General features: G+C 36.7%; 1 protein-coding gene and 1 pseudogene across 1 annotated transcript; both read left to right on the plus strand.

The window, feature by feature from the left end:
- The first annotated feature begins 7,792 nt into the window (after positions 1-7,792).
- Positions 7,793-15,764, plus strand: LOC141452007 (uncharacterized). Its single transcript, XM_074123829.1, has 4 exons — positions 7,793-8,037; positions 14,249-14,415; positions 14,490-15,601; positions 15,696-15,764. The coding sequence occupies exons 1-4, from the start codon at positions 7,793-7,795 to the stop codon at positions 15,762-15,764; spliced, it is 1,593 nt and encodes a 530-aa protein (XP_073979930.1).
- A 32-nt stretch (positions 15,765-15,796) lies between these two features.
- On the plus strand, positions 15,797-16,626 carry LOC141452033 (ATP-dependent DNA helicase pif1-like; annotated as a pseudogene).
- The last annotated feature ends 3,719 nt before the right edge of the window (positions 16,627-20,345 follow it).

The following is a 20,345-nucleotide window of genomic DNA, read 5'->3' on the forward strand; positions in this document are numbered from 1 at the left end:
TAATTCCGCGTTCCTTTAAAAAACGCATCGAATTCATCATTAACATATTCCTTTCCATTATCACTTTGAAGAAACTTTATTTTCTTATTCTTCTGATTTTCGACCAAATTAACGAATTCTTTAAAAACTTTTAATAAATCGTTTTTATACCGAAGAAATCGAACTTCTGTCCATCTTGTTCTTTCATCAGTAAATATGACCATGTATTTAGATTTTCCATGAGATTCCACTCGTACAGGTCCAAACAAATCCGAATGAATGATTTCTACAACATCCACTTCTTTATTTGAATATTTAGGAAATGTTGAACGAGTCATTTTTCCTTGAAGACAAATTTCACATTCTGATTTGTATTTTTAAGATCACTGCCCCTGATTACACCTTTCTTGCAGGCTTCGTTTAGGTCTCTAAAATTAATATGCTCCAAACGACGATGCCACAACATCAGTTTATTATTCGAATCTTCACGAACGGTGTTACACACAGATTCCACATTTTCATCCACGAAGTATAAATCACCCAAACGTTTAGCCTTTATTTTAACTTGATTTTTATCCATGATCAGTGCACAGTCCATCTTGAATAGAACTTCTAAATTGTTATCCGTAATCTTCGCCACAGATAATAAATTCGTGCGCAGATCTGGCATATGTAAAGCGTTTTTCAGCACTACGTTTCTCTCTTTACTTGAACTTCCGGTTACAAACCTAACAGTTACTTTCGCAGTAACATCGGTTGAGGAATCATTCGCAAGATTGGTTTTATTCGGCCGATTTCCGCATAAACTTGTGAATTTATCTATTTTGTCACACAAATGTTAAGTAGCACCACTATCTAAGCACCACCTAGCCTTTTCTTCTGGTGAATGAAGTGCCTCCGATAAGAATAAATCCACAACTTTTGCATCTTCAGCTTTCCTAGTAAACTGTTTAAATTTACTTCGGCAATCTTTACCCTTATGACCGAATTTCTTACATCGGTAACATTGGAATTTAAATCTTTTAGAACTATTATATTTTTAACTTCACCTTGGCTTTATTGTTGAATTTCTTTTGTTTCTGTGCATACATGGCATTTGATTCTGATTGCTTGTTTCCTGCGCATCTGGCATCCGATTCTTCTATAATCTTGATGCGTAACGCCTCCGGTGTTGGCAATGTATCTCGCGATTCAATCGCACATCGAAAGTTTTCGAATCTATTAGGAAGACTATAAAGCAACTAATTGTCAGAAGATCTGCATTTATTGTGACTCCCATCTCTCCAAGTTTATCGACCACATCAAAAAACTTATTCAGGTGTTCCCTTACCGTTTCGCCTTCGCTCATCCGGTGTAGCGTAAGTTGCTTCAACAGCGTGGATTTAACTTTGGCGAAATTTATGTGAAGGCGTGGTCTGGGTGGGGATACGGCTTGTATCGGAGTTACCCCCTCCAGGTAATTACTGTTTATTAAAGGTAAATATTAAAAGTGAACTTATCCACAAAAGATTACCTTGGTGCCATCGCAGAATAATCTGCCTGCTGTCAGTCAATAATATTTGTTTTTCTTACACATATTTAATCTGGTAAGATGACTGATTTAGAAAAGATTTTTCGCGCAATCAGTTCATTAAAAATTAGTGTTGATGACAACATAAAAAAAACGACGAAATTAAAAATATGTTGGCTGAAACAAATAAAAAGTTCGACTTAATGGAAAAGAAGATAACAACGATAAAAAAAGGGTGCACCGAACTAAAAAAGTTAAATAAGAAACAGAGTATAAAAGTAAAATATTAGAAAAAGAAGCTCGAGCAAAAAATTTGGTGTTGTACGGTTTAAAGATCGAGTCCGATAATATGAAGGATATGTTATCAGAAACTGTACAAGTATTTAATTCTAAATTAGAAGTTAGTTGTTTGGAATTTGACATTACTTATATTCGTAAGCTGGGATACAGTCCTAATAAGCCCACTTTGTTGATTAGATTTGAAAGTGAAAAAAAAGTCACGAGGTTTTGTATAAGAGATTTAGTTTAAAAGGAACAAATTTGGTTGTAACGGAGGACTTCCCCAAAGAAATTAGAGAAGAAAGAAGAGTTTTATATAAATATTACCAACTGGCTAAAGAAAAAGGTGAAGATACGAAGATGCGTTACGATTATGTTGTTGTCAACTCAAATAAATTTTTCTATGAAGATATAGTGAATGCCAGTGGAGCTACCAAAACATCGCAGAAGAAGAAAAAAATAACGCCAAAAAAAAGATCTACAAGGAAGCAAGGAAGTGAAAAGGAAACATCGCAGACAGAAAACTCCAGCCGCCCCTCTACGCCGAGAACTAGCCAATTAATTCAATGGCTGAACACACCAGGTCGAAACAAACTAGAGCAGGTATTGAAAAAGGTAAAAACGTCAAGGGATAGGCCTATTTCGGAATAGCAACTAACACCCCATTATCCAAAAAATAGAAAGCATGAAAAGAGTAATACAACTGAACAGTATTCTAAAACAATATTTCTAAAAGTAGCGTTTCTTAATATAAACGGCTTTAATAATATGTTTAACTTAGACAAAACGGAATGTATAGAATTTCAGTCATTCGATGTTATCTGTTTGTCAGAAAGTTGGTTAATTAATGAGCCCAAACCCCTTACATATTTGCAAAATTATAATTTAATTACAGCCAGGGCAATAAAGGAAAAATCTAAAGGTCGCCCAAGCGGAGGCCTAATGATTTATATTAAGAAAGAATTCAAATGTGAAGTATTAGAAATTTCCCTCTTTTGGATAATTATAAAAGTTATGGTATGTAACTCTGAAATGATAATAGGTAGTGTCTATTTCAGACCAAGCGATAACATCGAATTTGTATTGGAAATGTTTTACGATAGCTTGCTACAAATTTGTGACAAATTTTCCGATTTAGAAATATATACGGTGGGGACTTTAATTGTAGAGTAGGGGAACTGGACAATGATGACATACATATATGTTATCGAAAATTCCGAATTGCATGCTAATAGGTATTCATGTGACTTAATTGAAAACAAAAGGGGTTCAGAATTAATGAATAGTATGAAAATGTTTGGATTTTACTTGACTAATAGTAGAAGTTTAAGTGATCGTGAAGGAAATTTTACGTTCATAGGCGCTAATGGGTGCAGCACCAGACTTAATTTGGGCTAACTGTCAGGGAGTATATAAAATTAAAGATATGATTGTATCACACTCTTTTGTTATATCCGACCATCTTGCCTGTATTCTATTTATTGATGATATAAGTGCATCACCTGTATGATACAATAGAGGGTACTAAACAATTGTTGGAATGAAGTGACGATAGTTTAGAAGTGTATATTAGCTTATTCCCTAACTTAAACGAATTTGAAAATCTGTCTGCGGAGGAAATGTGTAACGCTTTGATTCAGAATATTAAACAAGCGGCTGATAATTTAAATCTAGTGAAAACAAAAGTAGTAGAGAGGATTTGCCGATCCTGGCGCACCTAAAATACAAAATAGCAGCCATCCCACCCCCCTCCCCTACCCCCACCCACTCCTTATTGACCAATCATCGATTTCGACGAGGGTTGAGACCACGCCCCCTACCCCACCCCACCCTTTTTAATCGACTAATCAGCGAATTCGATGACACCACCTTTACCCCCACTCTTCTTAATCGACCAATCAGGTACTCAACGACATCTCTTTACCCCCACCCTAGCCCTACTTCTATCACATGACACCTACCTTTACCCCTCCGCTCCCACCACTTCTAGGTCGTCGTATTCGTTGGCCTCCTAAGCTCCTCGTACAAGATGGCGTCTCTTCTAACAGCTGTAGTACACAAGATGGCGGACCTCGTACCAGCCGATGAAACATACCTCCACCCCCTTCAACCATTGATAGACAGGAGGGTGATTTTTTTTTATTTTAATTATTTTTACTTACCTGGGATTCGATCCTACAACCTTCGTGCTGGTAGACACGTCATCTGCACCAGTCGGCCACAATGGTAGTCTCGCTTACTCTAGTTTTGAATGTTCTCTTACGTTTTAACTTGAAATTATTTTTTTTAATAAATCTAACCCCCCTCACCAAGAATTTTTTTAAAATTACCCCCACTATCACAAAAATATTCAGCTTAAATAAAAATGGATAACCTCACTTTAGGTAATAGAAAAATTATTTACTTACCTCTCCACCTGGACTGCTTCCGCTGCTGATGACGCAACTCTCACAAAACTAAACCCGCAGTATCGCAGTCCAGCTATTACTAGCATTAACCCCCATCACAATTACGTCACACTCTAACTAGCCAATAGAATTGCATCTTTTTTTCCAAATGATTACCTCTCTGGACAGGTCTCTGTAGCAAGCCCCTCTTTCCCTTCCACAGCTTTTATCAAACCTGTTAATTTATATATATGCCAACAGCTGTTTTTTTTTTAAATAAGAAAAATAATTTACACTGCTAACATACTCATCTGCGCATGCGCATATACTAGTAAATTGTATGATACCTTAATACAGCAGGCAGTTGCAATATCGATTATTCCTATCGATTATATGTATTGATTAATATCGATATATTTCTTAATATAATAATACATATAACCACTGCTGTTTAAATAGCAATATGTTTTACACTGTTAACTTAATCAACTGCGCATGCGTAAACCTTAGTCAATTGTACCAGCTGGTTTAAATAAGAAAATAATTTACACTGCTAACTTAATCAATTGCGCGTGCGTAAACTACAGTCAATTGTGTTAGATCGCAATACAGAAGGCAGTTGCAATATCGATTATTCCTATCGATTATCACATCGACTATATGTATTGATTAATATCGATTTATTTCTTAATTCAAGTAATATATATATATATAACCACTGCCATTTAAATAAGAATATGTTTTACACTGCTAACTTAATCATCTGCGCATGCGCAAACTCCAGTAAATTGTGTGAGACCTTAATACAGAAGGCAATTGCACCCAAATACATATTTTTTTTTTAAATTAAATAAAATTTGAACTTATTATGACGCAACTTGTTGCAACCTTAACTAATTACCATATCTTCCGTTTACATACAAACCTGTATGAACATATCGTGGTAGTCTCAATAGGATGACTCATATTATTTCCGTTTTATTGAATGGTTAACTTACCTGTACATGCTCCAACAAGTCCGGACATGTAGCCAGCTGCCTCTTTCACTTTAATCATTTTTTTTGTTATTATGAAGTTAAATGTAAATTGAACTTTGAACTTATTAATAAAATATATATAAGTTTTAATTAACTCTTCTTTATTTATCTCATTATTTGTATATGGCTTAATATTGCTCAACTTGCATGTCTGAGCATGCCTTGTTTGTATTGGTCAGTAACTAACTAATATCTCCCACCCTTGGGTATGACGTCACTTTTAGTTAGCCAGTAGCATTTCATGTTTTTACTAATAATCGATTATCATAATCGATTCTTCTGATAATATAAAAGTCGCTCCGAATTCTGCTGCGGTCATACAGTGTTTAGTGTTCTTAGTGTCAACAGCTTTTCCAACGTCTTGCCTTCTTTGAACTGTAAGTACTTTTTTTGTTAATTTTCAACAAATATATATACATATATATTCGTTTTTTTATATTATTTCACTTTTTAGTATTTCATTTTTATAAGTTTTTCAATTTTAATTTCATTTTATATAGTTAATTTTGTTTCTTGTATATATTTCTTTAGTAATATCTTAGTCTAGTTTATATTCATTATTCATTTTTGTTCTTAATTTTTTAATATTCGCGCTTTATAAATTTATATATATATTTGTACTTATTTTTTCTTTTAATATTTTAATAATAATGGAGTGTCAATAATGTGGAAAAATCTTTTTAAGGGGGGACTATAAGGAACGTCATGAACGTGCTTGCGCCGCAAATGAGCAATCTCGTCAATGTCCTAATTGTAGAGAAAGTTATTCCTCAAGAAAAACGATGCTTGCTCATTTGCGACGCTGCGGTACTGAAACACCAGTCATGGCAAAAGAGCTCGTATTGAGGCAGCTCAAGGCCATTTATATGAAGTGGAGTCAGCTTTTGGGAGGACTCTTCGAACTTTTTTCCTTCCAAGTTCCGGGGCAGTCGACGCAATGGAATTTCTAACAGGTCAGATAGAAACATTACGTCGTCTGCTTCAGGAAGTAATGGCAGACAGCGATTCTCCCCTGAAATATAACTTGGTCTTGGAGGCGAACTTTGAAAACATCAAAGGTGAAACTTGTGAAGAGCGCCTTCAAGACTAAGAATAAAGTAATTTATGAAGACTCCTCCATAGACGATTCTCTAAATGAGAGCTTCAAGAAGATTGTAGTAGAGATGGAGGAGTCAACACTAAAGGGGAGCGGCTGGTGCCTAAAAGAGTTCGACGGAGTCCTCTTAAAAGTAAATAAATTTAACCCTCTCGGCGGCTCCAGCTTCATTCCCCTTCCTCCTCACATTGCCAATAAAAAAGCCGTCATCAATGTCCAAAACACGGATGACCGGTGTTTTCAGTACTCAATTCTTTCTCGCTTCGTCACAAAGGATCCACAACGTGTTAGTAAATATGCTAATATAGAGCACAGGTACAATTTTGACTGCATTTCCTTCCCCACTCCTCTCCATGAGGTGAAAAAATTTGAAAAGTACAACAACATTACGATAAATGTTTTCACCCTTGGAGAGAAAGGAAACGTGTACCCTCTAAAAGTGGTGAAGCAGGAGAAGGAAGACCATCGCGATCTCCTTCTTCTGACTTTAGAGAATGGACGGAACCACTACACATACATCAAAGATTTTAATAAATTAGTGGTCCGACAAATTACTGCGCATGGAAAAAGGGTACACGTTTGCAAGCGGTGCTTTACCCATTTCAACATGGATGGTGAAAGCATCGCCGAGCGGGTGAGGGAACATATGGAGTATTGTGGAGTAAATAGACCGACCCGGATTGTATTGCCAGAATGTAACGACGATGGGACCCCTCCAAAAATATCTTTCACAAAAATACAAAACCAAATGAGGGTTCCCTTCGTCGTTTATGCTGATTTTGAGGCAATTTAAAAAAAAAAAATGGATGCAAACGGAAACAATGTGGGCCGGTCGTACACAACTCCCTACCAGAGCAATCTTCCTATGAGTTTCTGCACTTATGTGAAAGTGGCAGAAGACATACGCCACTGCCTTCCTGCCGATTTTCCTGCGGAACCTTACATCTATACGGGTGAAGATTCCACAGAGAAATTTATGGCTTACATAAAGGCGGTGGCCGAGAAGGTGGCTCTGGTATACTCCATTAAGCGGCCAATGCTACCCCTGTCACCATCTCAGCTGGAAGACTTTAAACGGTCCCCAAAATGTCACCTCTGTAATCCCTTCAATAGAACCGATCCTAAAGTGGCGGATCACGATCACATCACTGCTGTGTATCGTGGTCCTGCTCACAATTCCTGCAATATCCTCTACCGCACTCCTCGTTTCCTTCCCGTTTTCCTCCACAATCTGAGCGGCTATTACGCCCTGATGAACAACGCAGTATTTGGCAAATTCATGGAGGACGTACGAAAACGAACAAAAATAGAACTAGTAACTGACTAACGTAGAATACGGAAACTAATAGCAATACCTACTTTTAATGACAGGACGATCTACTCTGAGGCGCTGACTGCTGTACATCTGGACTTTGAACAGATCACGATGAACAAACCAATCTATGTTGGGATGGCCTTTCTTGATCTGTCCAAAGTCCGGATGTATGACTTTCATTACGCTACAATGCTGACAAAATACGGACCTGACAAACTAAAACTTTTATACACAGACACTGACAGCCTCATGTACTTAGTACAGACGAAAGACTTTTACGAGGACATAACTACAATGATAGATGAATTTGACACCTGTGACTACCCTGTCGGACATCGTTGTAAAAACAACAGAAATAAGAAGGTGTTCGGGAAGTTTAAGGATGAAGCCAGTGGAGAGCCTGTATCTGAATTCGTGGGCCTCCACGCAAAGATGTATGCAGTACGCATCCGCGGCCTAGAGAAGAAGCGGGCGAAAGGGATAAAGAAGGCAGCCGTAGATAAAAAAATCACCTTTGATGATTATATGGCTGCCCTGTTCGAGGGAAAAGAGTTTACAACAACGTTTAGAACAATAATTTTTAAAGAACATAAACTCTTTTCCGTCGAACAGAGAAAAGTATCCCTTTCGCCCCACGACGACAAACGCCATCTGGTCGATCGTGTACATACTCTCGCCCATGGCCACTTTACCATAGCGGACTTGCCTGTGTAAAGTTGCGGATTTTTTGTAAATATATATATTTCATATACTATGTACATGGTTACCTTGTTTAGAGTAGGTCTTTTTTTTTTGTTCTAGTCAATCTTTATTTATTAATTTTTTAAACGTATTTTTGAAAATATTTTTTCTCATATATTATTATTTTTGTAAATATTTTTTCTATTTATTATTAGTATATAGTATTAAATTTTTTCTAACTAATAGTTTATTAAAATAAAAAAATAAAATAAAAAAATTAACAAATAAAAAAAAGGTGGTGGGCATTAGTTTAAGTTATTTTATTTTTTGTGAATAGGATGTGTGAATGTTGGTGGCGGGTGTGTAAATGCAGTGTAGATAGATTTCCTGTGCCATGTACATAGCTTAGTTATATATATACAAAAGCGAGAGAGCGTTCCTTATTAGTTCCCATCATGCGCTTGATAAAGCAACATCACACCCTCTCCGTGCAAAACCTTGACGACAGGGCCTCTTCCAAGAAATGCTCCAAACACGGTCCGCTTTTCCCAGATTCCATTAGATGTTTAATATGTGGACCGTCTAATTGTGGGAAAACTAACCTGATGTTGAGCTTAATATACGATCCAAAAGGGTTGAGATATGAAAATATATATTTGTTTGCAAAGTCATTACAACAGCCAAAGTACCGGAAGCTAACTCAAATTTTAGAACCTTTAAAAGATATTGGGTACTTTGAATTTGAAGACAATTCTCAAGTTCCCCCACCTAAAGAGGCCCTGCCAAATTCAAAAATTATTTTCGATGATATAGCATGTGACAAGCAAGATAATGTAAGAGCCTATTTTTGTATGGGGCGCCACAGTGGAGTTAATATATTTTATCTAAGTCAAAGTTATACTAGAGTTCCTAAGCACTTAGTAAGACAAAATGCAAATTTCCTAATACTCTTTCGGCAAGATGAATTAAATTTGAGAAGAATTTACGATGACCATATCAATTCCGACATGGAATTCAAAACTTTTAGAAAAATTTGCCATTGGTGTTGGAAAGAAAATAGATATGGTTTCCTAGTGTTGGACAAAGATAGACAGATTAATGAGGGAAGGTATCGAAAAGGTTTCGAAGCCTATATAATACCTTAACCTCGTTTTTGAACATCACTGTTCATTGAGCCATGGAGGGGTCAACTAGTGACGTTGTAATGCGTGAAATAATCGAAACCAGAAAGGCGATTCAAGAAAAGTGTAATTTATTGAAGAGAAACAGAGAAGAGACCGATGAATATTTGAAAATGAAATATCAACCTTTATTTAGTCCATTGAAAGCATTGGTGGAAAAGCAGGAAAAGCCACCACTTGAATTAATACAATCTCCTAAACCGTAAGTAGCTACTTGTGATACACCCCTTCCACCTCCAAAGAGACTAAAATTTCTGAGTCTGGAATCGGCTACAACACCGCCGTCAAGATTAACAAAAAAATGGCATGAAGAACTTTCAACCCCAAAGCGACCGGAAGTTCTAAAGTTATCTTCAAGCCCGCTTCAAGAGGTACGAGAACAAGCACAAACGCCCGAATGGAAGGAAATTTCAGCAAAATATTTGAAGGAAGTTGGAGAAACGTCTTCAAAATATATAAAAAAATTTATTAAAAATGAGACCAAGGACTTGGATATGATATATGGTGTAGTTTATGATGGCCGGAGATTTAGTATTGGTGACTCAGTGGTTTCCATCAGCAAAGATATTCTATCTGTTGGTGATAATACCTATTTCGGCACACCAGGTCTTTTGAGTTATTATTCATGACAAATCCAAACTTGTCTATGGTGAAAAAGACGGATTATATCAATTACAAGAGCATACTGCAACAGAGAAACGCTCATAGAGAAGGGCACAGCCCTTCCGGACCAATTAAAGTTCTAAACACACACATGAAATACAAGAATGTGATTTCAAAATTGTTTTCAACAAAAAGAGGTGCCGGATATGTAGATCCTAACATGCTTGTAGATCGATTAAGAAGCTTACTTGGCACCAACAATGCCAGCGCGAAAATAAAAAGTATTGAAGCCCAGCTGAGAGATGGAGGTATAATAGCGTAATGTGTACATGAGCAAGCTTCATTTCATCATGGCCTCTGTTAAGGAACAGATCGTTAACGAGTTGCACAGACCAGCAGGAAGAGTGTTCAAGAGAAGAGCAGTCCTTCTGAAGGGCTTAGATGACAAGCCGACCATGTGGAACTAATACCCTACGCTAGATTCAATAAAGGCCACAAATATCTGTTGACCGTGATTGATTGTTTCTCCAAATTTGCATGGGCGATCCCTCTGAAGAATAAGTCAGCCCTGGAAGTGAGTCAAGCATTTGAGAAAGTATTAGCCGATCGGAAGCCAAACAATTTGCAAACGGATAATGGAAAAGTGTTTTACAACAAGATATTTGGCAAGCTGATGAACGTGAACAGTATAAATCACTATTCTACCTATAGTAACTTAAAAGCTTCAATAGTGGAGAGATTCAATCGTACTCTGAAAGCGGCAATGTGGAAAAAATTTAGTCTCCAAGGATCGTACGACTGGTTAAACAGTATTAAATCGCTAGTGAACAAATATATTAACACTAAACACAGAACTATGACACCGGCTTCAGTACGGGGAAAAGAAATAGAAGAGCAGCTGTTACGAGAAGCATGTGCGAAGAAAACTTTGAAAAATGCCAGCATTCCCAAGTTCAAAGCTGGTGATCATGTACGCATATCCAAATATAAAGCGCAATTTGCTAAAGGCTACTGCCCTTCATGGTCACAGAAATATTGTTACGATGTAACAGCTTCTCAAAACGAAAACAATTCTGGCAGTATGACTATAGTTATTTCTAAATTTTTTTCTATCTATTTAGTTAGGGTTAGGGAAAATTTAGGATTAAGAAAATGAGTCCAGGAAATTTGTTCAAGAGAAATGAAGAATGTATGGCTGATAAATTATATTGAGAAGAGCACAGGGTTGTGTGAAGAGGGCAGCGGAAAAAAGACAAGCGACGAGAGGATCATATGGGGTTAGAGACTGATGGGATTTTTTCAGAAAGAATTAATTTCGAGTGGAAAATTAGTTGTTGTACCGAGCTGGTTGGAGCCAAAACAAATTGGAGTGAAAAGAAATCACCTTGGCGGGATTTGCCTCTGGGAGAGGATTCATTGAGCGGAGGACCTTCTACTTCCCAAAGGGCGGCAGGAAGGAATAGTACCTGACTGGTGGCGAGCTTCCCATAAGAAGACCAGGAAAGAAGGGTAGATTGGAGCAAAACCAGGCCTGAGATTGACTGTAAGTGTAGGCAATGTAATAAGAGTGACTAGTTTTCTGGTTCTATTGAGGACAATTATTTCATTACCTAGTAATCAAGTTTTGTATTTTTCAGTATTAAGCAGGGTTTATGATACTGTACTTTGCTGTAAAAAGACTTTTTTTTGTTGTGATCAATAATAATATTTTCATAACCCTGAATCTTTATTTAAACCCCTAGCAACATCTCACATGGACAATAAATTTAATTATTTAATGAAGTAGTGATCTGGTTAGAGTAACGGCCAGCAGGGGCGCACTACACAGATTTGCTAACGGAGAAGCTGTTACTAGGTAACTAGTTTCTATTATAAATTTATTTTTATTTTATTTTTTTCCCCTTATTATCCGAGTATTGTTTTAACTTTAATTCTAATCACTAGTATTGTTATTTGTTTATTATTATTCAGCATATTGCCTCCTCCTTGTTTTCTCATTTCTCCTTACCCCCCCGTCACCACTGAGCTTACCTTCTCCAGCGGTGTTTGTGTTTGTAGAGGGTGGCGTAACAATATTTAAAGTTGCTGAAGTGAAAAATACCATACTGGTCACCTATCATCTGAAAGATTATAAGGGGCAAATGTATCCTGGAGGTTTCTATCAAGAGGAACTGCAGCTGGCCAAACATCCCGACAGTTACCTAGTGGAGAAGGTTATTAAACGAAAAGGTGATAGAATTTTGGTGAAATGGTTGGGCTTAGATAATTCACACATCGGTTGGGAGAATGTTAAAAATGTTCATATATAAAGCCAGAAAAAAGTAACAACGATTCAGTTTATCATGAGACGTGCTAAAGATAAGAAGAAAAAGAAGAGAATCATCCCCACTCCTAGACGGATGGGTGGCAAATCTTCAAAATTGAGTGGAAAAGCTAGACGAATGCTGGGTACGCTACCTCGCTTGCGGCTAAGTAATTTAGATCTAATTAAGTTGGCGAAATCAAATAAATTTCCTCATTTCAGAGGAGTATTCATGATTGATGAATTTCCAAAGAAACCATGGAAAAATGAACGAGCCATTTTTAATTTGGATAGCAGTGTTGGCAGTGGTTCTCACTGGGTTTGTTACAAGAAGAGAGGAGAATATATTCAATTCTTCGATAGCAGTGGTGCCAATCCCCCTTCTGAATTTGTCCGTTATGTAAAGAGTAGCCGAATTTCATGGAACCGGAAAGTAGTATAGTTTTGGGCATACGAGGACGTTTTTTTGCGTCGACCCCTTATGGGTGACAGGGCGAGGGAATGCAGGGGGGTTTCCCCCCCCTTCCTCACCCCTGTCCACACCAAAATCGAGCGTGCGTACGTATGAGAGGTAGCGCGCGTACGCGCGTCTTTTCCCATCTTTTCTACTTACCAATCATCGTACAGGATGAGGTCTTATGCCAAGCCCCTTCCCACCCCCTCACCCTCACTCACTCTAGGAGTGGGAGTAGGAGGGGATGAGGATGGCTTAGGACCTGCCCCATGTGACGTAGGAGATGCGTTCCTTTGACGTCACACATGCGCATCTCTTACGACACAAGGTTAGTGGCAGAGAGTACGTCACATGGTCGTCCAGTCCCACGACCATACTAATCTCCTACGTCACAAGAGGAACGCAACTCCTACGTCACAAGGCATAACCCTCAAGCCGTCCAAATGGATGAAAGGGTTACAGGGGTGGGGGGCATATGACCAGGAACATTGCACATCTCTTATGACACACACACACACACATCCTATTAGCGCATTTTAATAATTAATTAAGAATATTAGTATTATTTATGTGGTTATTATGATGGCCATGTAGCGTTTTCCCATGTCCTATGACTCACACACACCTCTCTTAACATGTTCTTATCACATCCTGTTTCTAATAGTGCATTTTAATGTTATTAGGAATATTATTTAATTGGGAATATTTTTTAAGAGTAATAATACTTGGAATATTTTCAATAAAGGGAATAATATTAACACTTTTTTTTTTTAGCATGCACCCATATCATATTACGTTACTAATTAAGTAACTATATATATACATATCTAATATATAAAATTCTCGTGTCACGGTGTTCGAACTTGAACTCCTCCGAAACGGCTCGATCGATTTTTGTGATCCTTAGCGTGATTGTCGGCCAGGGTGGAGAATCGGCCAACATCTATTTTTCATCCCCCTAAATGTTAAGGGTAGTCCACCCCTAAATTTTTTTTTTTTATTTTTTAGGCAAAATTTTTTGTTTTTATTATTTTATGACACATCATACAAAAATACATACAACCCTGAATTTTTACCCCTCTACGATCAACCCTTATACTTTATTTGTAAACTTTAATTTTTTTTAGTAAAATTTTTTTTTTTTTTGTGAAGACTTACAATAAAAAATCTCATATTACTCTCAACTTTTCACCCCTCTACGATCAACCCCTATTTTTTATTTGTTAATTATAAACTTTAATTTTTTGGCAAATTTTTTTTTTTATTTTTTGATGACTTACAATAAAAAATCTGGAAAATGGCGGACAATCTTTCATTAAAACTACCAACAACGCAGACATCGACATTGACAATCGTTGGGTGGTACCATATTCTCCTCTGCTGAGCAAAACCTTTAATGCTCATATAAATGTTGAGTCATGCAGTTCGGTGAAGAGTATCAAATATATTTGCAAGTATGTGAATAAAGGAAGTGATATGGCTGTATTTCGGATTGAAAATACTAATGTTCATTCTCCTCCGTTGAATCAAAATGATGAAATCACGAATTACCAAATTGGCCGGTATATCAGTTCCAATGAAGCTGTCTGGCGTATTTTCGGTTTCCCAATTCATGAACGGGATCCAGCAGTTATCCATTTAGCTGTCCATCTTGAAAACGGCCAGCGCTTGATCATGCTATAAATCCACCGAAAACTACGCTCACCGAATTTTTTGAATTGTGCAATCGTGCGGATGCTTTTGGTGCCTTCGCACAAACACTGCTCTATTCTGAAGTTCCGCGGTATTTTACATGGGCTCAATCGAAAAAATGGATACCCCGCAAGCAAGGGATACCAGTTGATGCGTGCCCCGGTTTATTCAAATCAAATAGTTTGGGTCGTGTATATACCGTCAATCCAAGGCAGACTGAGTGCTTTTATCTGCGACTATTGTTGGTTAATGTCACCGGACCATTGTCATTTCAAGATATACGGAAGGTAGATGGACAACAGTATCCTACGTATAAAGATGCATGCCTTGCTCTAGGCTTGCTAGAAGACGACAATCATTGGGACAGCATGCTTGCTGAAGCAGCATTAAACTGCACAGGAACACAAATTCGTCTACTATTTGCTATAGTACTGACTACATGTTTCCCGGCCCGAGCACAAATGTTGTGGGATAATCACAAAGAATCAATGACTGATGATATATTGTATCGACATCGTACAAGGTGCAACGATCTAACAATATCATTCAGTGAAGCAATGTACAATGAAGCATTGATTGCTATCGAGGATCTTTGCATTGCTATTGCGAATTTACCAATCAGTCATTTCGGTATGGGCTCACCGAATCGAAGTGCATCTGATTTACTCAACACAGATATGAATCGTGAACTACAGTACGATACTGTACAAATGGCGAGCATTGTTAGCCGCAATGTTCCACTACTTAATGATGAACAAAAAATTATCTACGACCGTATCATGCTGGCAGTTTCGGCAGGACAAGGAGGATTCTTTTTTTTAGATGCACCAGGTGGGACTGGCAAAACATTTCTTATTTCGCTACTTCTTGCCGAGATACGATCAAAAAATGGCATCGCATTGGCCGTTGCATCTTCTGGCATTGCAGCAACTTTATTAGATGGAGGCAGAGCAGCTCATTCAGCATTTAAGCTGCCGTTAAACATTAAAAATAATCCAGATGCAGTGTGCAACATAAAAAAACAATCGTCTATGGCCACAGTGCTGAAACAATGTAAAATTATTATCTGGGATGAATGCACTATGGCACACAAACATTCGCTTGAGGCATTGGATAGGACATTAAAGGATATAAAAAACAACGATATACTATTTGGCGGCACTTTGTTACTCCTTTCAGGTGATTTCAGACAAACACTTCCCGTTATTCCGCGTTCAACCTACGCTGATGAAATCAACGCGTGCTTAAAATCATCGCGACTATGGCGTAAAGTTGAAAAAGTACAACTGACGGTGAACATGCGCGTTCAAATGCTTCAGGATCCATCCGCCGAAACTTTCTCTAAACCACTGTTAGATATTGGCGATGGGAAAGTTGCTGTACATGAAAATACTGGATGCATAAAATTACAGACGGACTTCTGCACAATCATCGACTCGCAAAATAGTCTCATCGATCACATATTTCCCGACGAACACACACAATATGCAAATCATAAGTGGCTGGCAGAAAGAGCGATCTTGGCAGCTAAAAATGTGGACGTCAATGGGTTAAATTTAAAGATACAACAGCTGTTGCCTGGGGACTTGGTGTCATATAAATCTATCGATGCAGTTTGCGATACCAACGAGACTGTGAATTATCCAATTGAGTTCTTAAATTCATTGGATTTGCCAGGCATGCCACCACATCATTTACAATTGAAGGTTGGATCTCCGATTATTCTACTTCGAAACTTAAACCCACCACGGCTATGTAATGGCACACGATTAGTCATTAAAAAATTAATGAAAAACGGTATTGAAGCCATCATCTTGAATGGCAAGTTTCAAGGCGAAAATGTGTTGCTGCCACGAATCCCTATGATTCCTACAGATGTGCCAATTGAATTCACACTCAATTCACAATTAGATTGGCATTCGCTATGACAATCAATAAGTCACAAGGACAAACATTGTCTGTATGTGGCTTAGATTTGGAAACACCGTGCTTCTCCCACGGACAACTATATGTGCGATGTTCTCGCGTGGGAAAACCATCCAGTTTGTTTGTGTTGGCTAAAGACGGACTAACCAAAAATATTGTACACTCTATTGCGCTAAGAGATTAATTTTTTTTTTTTCAACTGCCATAATTGATAGTAAAAATATAAATATTTATTTTTGATGTTTAGATAGCTATCAAAGACTGTTGTTTAAAATGTATTCGTTACTCTAATAAAGATTTATTTATTAACCTAAATAAAACATACTTTTATTCTTTATAATGCATTCGATTATAAATACTTCCCCGCACACTTATAGTAGATAATTATTTTTATTTAACTATAAAAATGTTTCCTAGAAATAACATACATGGCAAAACAACGTTTGCCGGGTCAGCTAGTATATATATATATATATTTTATATATACTAATACGTTAATTATGAAAGTATGAGGGGGTGAGGAAAATAAAATAAAAATTGAATTTTTTATTTATTTATTTTAGTTACAAAAATCATATAAGTTTATCTAAAAGTGGTAAGAACAAAAGGGGCTTTCCTTTTTGTGTTTACTACATGGACAATCTGTTAGCGTATTTAAATCTAAAACAAGATTACAATATACGCATTTTATACAATTTTTCCTTACATAAATGGATCCATTAAAAGCTAGCACCTCTTTTTTACTCATACAATCATCAACATTACAATGAAGGAAAGTAATCAATCTAGCGTTATAATTGAAAAAATCCATTTTAAATTTGTTAATGTTTACCCAAGAGGCTAATCTATTCACATATTGTAAGGAACAAATGAAAGTAGTATTACAATGAAACGAACATTTATAATTATTAATATTAGGTAATGATTTAATGGGTGGACAACCAAAATCGTGTAAATCTTATACAGGTATGTTCAATATCTTTTCTAAAAATCTACATTTTTCCATACCTTTTGTGAACAAATAACTACACCCTAGTGTTGACTTCTTTAAAATGGCGCCAAATTCCTCATAATTTAGGTCGCCATTTTGTTGTGAAATCCCATGATGGTTGTTCATTAACCACCTGATTGGAGCACTACACAAGCTGTCGTCGTCATTGTCGGGTAATTTAAACATCCAACATCCAATGATGTTGAGGTTTGTGTCAGCCATGGCCATTTCACGAACATTAAACGTATCGTCATTATTATAATTTTTCCTTTTTTGATAACATTGTAAATCAATAATTAGCGGATACATGATTGAGGAGTTACACGCACAATGTGTGGATGTGAACTAAAAATATTATCTAGTATCTGTTACTAAATATATTAAAACCTCCCCACCACCACCACCACCACTGTGGATTAGTATGCGCATGTGATGAAGATGTAGCAGAGTTTTTACCAGTTAATGATTGAAAAATTAGAGAAAAAAGAACTGCATCTAAGGATAGAAAAAAAAAATACCATTCATTTTTATAAGAAAAAAACCATTTATTTAATACCATAAGCAATATACAATTTTGATCATGATTGCTATGTAATTTACATGGACAATTACATCTTTTAAAATCTCTCACTTGTCCCTAATAAATACACAATCCTCTCTTATCTTCTTGATGAAGACTTGTTAAAGGCAAGTCATTCCGGACTTACAGCTGATCTGAAAGATTTCTCTCCCCAAACATTAAAATCAATACGATGAAAGTAGGCTTGCCGTATTGTTAACATTGATAACATTGAAGGCATGCATATTGGTGAACTGTATAGCACTATGTGATTCTTTCCCCCACTCCCACCAATTAAATTCTTCTAACTAAACCAGTCAATGGATTATATTCAACTAGAGCATCATGTAGAATTAAAGCGTAGGCTGTTGTATCAGCTTTAAACGTTTCTGATGCTTCCAATTCTATTCTAATGTCAACTGAAGATGATCTAATTGCCTCAGACTGATGAGAACAGTCTATTATAATAATAGGAGCTTCATCCCTGAATTGTTCTTTGCTTAAAATAGGTTGATTTTCCTTCGCATAATAACTCTTTTGAAATTTTTGATACATATAGTAAAGAATTGAAAAGTGATTCTTTGAGAAGTCTAAGTTAAGATCATCATAAGGATAAACCTCAGAATTTAGATGCAATTTAACATTTGATATATTACAATGATTGAACTGAGACATATCACTTTGTACATTATTCTTTTTGTTTGTTTGAAATGCAATTATGACATATCGGGGTTTTTCCAAATTTGTTGTAGTTTTCACTACCCAAGTATGCTTCTTTGTTACAGGTAAAGAAGGATATTCTACTAAATCCCATGAACGGAATGCCATGTGAACCGTTTTTCCTTTGTCGACCAAATTTAAAAATGTTAACCTTTGTTCGTCAGAAACTTTAACGTAAGGCATTTTCCACAGTAGAGGGAAAAAGAGAGTTCTGGCGCATGACGTCATCAACGTCGGATCCAAACCCCCTCCTCCCGCCATGTGGGTTGGGGGAGGGTCAGGTTAATATAAGGAAAAAAGTTTTTTAAAATACTCCTAGCTTCGATCCTGCGATCTTTTACTCCAAAGTCAGCAGCTCTAACCACTAGACCATCAGTGTTAATGGTAAAAGTATGTATTATTTAAGTTCTATCAAGTTGTGGTGGTCACTCCGCCTTTCCTCGCCGTAGCTGTGCCGATGGAGCGTGAGGTATATGTGGTGGTGGGGGGGGGGGATGTATTGCATTCTCCATAGCTTCATCTCTGTTCACGGTTTAGACCACTAACAACATGCACCTTTTTATATTAAAATTCATAGCTGCCTATATGGTCACATGTTGGAATGCTAGGTTACCATTACTAGAAAATGCAGGTTTTATAACTGTCTCCATCTTTCTCACTTCCACCTCTATTGTATTCCTCAAGTAACTTCCGTTATACCACCTCTTCTCTTAGTTTAATTTTTTACCGATATTTTTTTAAACGGTTTGGTTAAGAGTGGGGGGGAGACTTTCAGTGATTTCTACTTTTATAACATCAGTTTTACGCAAACATGGCTACGAGTGAAATGGGCCTGCAGCTGACTACAAGTTTTCCACTCAACAAAAACAACTCCAAGGTATTGATTACTGGTCTCTCCCAAGATTATGTGCCTCTAATAGCGGTGAGATCGAGAAAAGATGTTATTTATCTAGATGTTGAAGACTGGACAACTTTGAAGTCAAGCATGCAGACTTTCAGTGACTTCTTCAATGGGAAAGAAGCAGTTACTCCAAGTGAAATCAACCTTAACAAAGCAACAATATATTTTATTAAGTTCACGCACAAGATGATTTCCATCCAGGGGAAAGCAACTTGGTTGGAGAACCTTCTAAGTTTTCAACCTACGAAAATCAACCTGCTAAGAAATGAATACTTAAAACTTCAAAGCTTGTTAAAAGATGTAAATGTTCAATTGGATTATTTATCAAAACTTTGTGTTCCTAATACATTATTTCCATATTATAAAGAAAATTCATAAACATTTTCACCCGCAAACTGAGTTTTTTTATATTTTATAAATTCCTCTAAAAATTTTTTAGTAAGGACAGGATAAGAGAAAAAAACCTACACAAACTTTATTATTCTACTAAATTATTTTTATTTATCCAAGAGGGTTTCTTAAACCCTAACCACTTTACATACAGCTTATCATTTTTACGTCTTAGTATTTTTTCTACAAGATATACATCTTTATATTTAGTTTTCTGCAGTTCTTGTGCATAAAATGCTCCTTGAATAGGCTGTCCTGTTAAATCTTCCAACAAGTAAGTATATGGGATAGTGTTACGGACATTTATAATTTTAAATACTTCAGTGCTCCAATTGGGTGTGT

This window comes from Rhodnius prolixus, unplaced genomic scaffold (genome assembly GCF_049639745.1).
Source record: "Rhodnius prolixus isolate KJV_2025 unplaced genomic scaffold, Rpr scaffold_26, whole genome shotgun sequence".
Classification (NCBI taxonomy): domain Eukaryota; kingdom Metazoa; phylum Arthropoda; class Insecta; order Hemiptera; family Reduviidae; genus Rhodnius; species Rhodnius prolixus.

Excerpts from the sequence above, each read along its gene's own strand:
- LOC141452007 (XM_074123829.1), top strand. The coding sequence starts at position 7,793 with ATGCTGACAAAATACGGACCTGACAAACTAAAACTTTTATACACAGAC. Across the intron at positions 8,038-14,248 it reads GTGGGCCTCCACGCAAAGAT|TTCGGTGAAGAGTATCAAAT; the intron begins GTATGCAGTACG and ends TGAGTCATGCAG. Across the intron at positions 14,416-14,489 it reads TTCCAATGAAGCTGTCTGGC|CGCTTGATCATGCTATAAAT; the intron begins GTATTTTCGGTT and ends GAAAACGGCCAG.